This window comes from Monopterus albus, unplaced genomic scaffold, assembly GCF_001952655.1.
Source record: "Monopterus albus unplaced genomic scaffold, M_albus_1.0 scaffold141.1, whole genome shotgun sequence".
Taxonomy (NCBI): Eukaryota; Metazoa; Chordata; class Actinopteri; order Synbranchiformes; family Synbranchidae; genus Monopterus; species Monopterus albus.
Window position 1 is genome coordinate 1,048,372 of NW_018128021.1, and position 921 is coordinate 1,049,292.

The following is a 921-nucleotide window of genomic DNA, read 5'->3' on the forward strand; positions in this document are numbered from 1 at the left end:
GCACCGTGTGAGTGATACAGAAACAACAGCTGCTTTAAGAATATACACATATCAGATTTTTTTTAATGCATCCAGATCCTTCATATTAACCTATATAGAGCTTCTGATCCTTCAGTCTATTATTAACACTCAAACACTCAGTGGCCACTTTATCACACCTTTACAACCCAATACAAGTTTTCCAATAGAATGTCTGCTTTTATGCATATAATGTTCTTTTTTACACATAGGTGTTATTTTGATTATACATTTTATCACTGATTTGATTATATGTACACAAATACCAATATCAGATTGAGGCTCAGCATCTGCATCTTCTGCATATACTCTATAATAACTGACTACAAGACTAATGATCCCCTTGCAGACACCGTTTTGTGTAACAGTCTTGCCTGGAGGCTGCTCCTGTAGCTCCTCTATGGCCCTCTGTTTCACCTCACACAGCAGCTGGTGACAGACAAATTAAACATTAAACTACATGACTTGTAGAAAGAACAATTAGTGTAGCTGTAGCTCCTCTATATTTGAATAAAGAAAAATAGAGCAAACACAGCAGCACAGAAGTTACTGACCATATTTCCTGTGGCTGGAACCTTGATTTTCCTCCTCTCCTCATCCGTCTCTCCTTTACCTTGTCCTCCATATGGCTGAAACTCCACCTGGAGCCAGCGGCAATCAGACGGCGTAGTCACAGTGACAACGTCTCCGTTTAAGGTGAACACACTGAACAAAGTTATAAAGACAGTTGTAAAACACACATTAAAAACAACAACAACAACAACACAAGCATTGCAGAAGATTTTACCTGCTATCAAATGCCTGTGGCTCCAGCACTAACAGTGCATCTCCATCTTTTAGCGACAGCTCCTTTAGTGTCCGCTGCATATCATCGGGGGGGGGGTCGCCCCCTCCCCACCCCTC

At 41.2% G+C, this 921-nt stretch overlaps 1 protein-coding gene across 1 annotated transcript in view; it reads right to left on the reverse strand.

Moving 5' to 3' along the window:
* usp40 (ubiquitin specific peptidase 40) overlaps positions 1–921 on the reverse strand; it is an 11,466-nt gene that overhangs the window by 4,722 nt on the left and 5,823 nt on the right. The window contains 3 exon segments of the mRNA XM_020614014.1: positions 343–447; positions 573–723; positions 806–918. Of these exon segments, the coding sequence (XP_020469670.1) occupies positions 343–447; positions 573–723; positions 806–918 (369 nt within the window).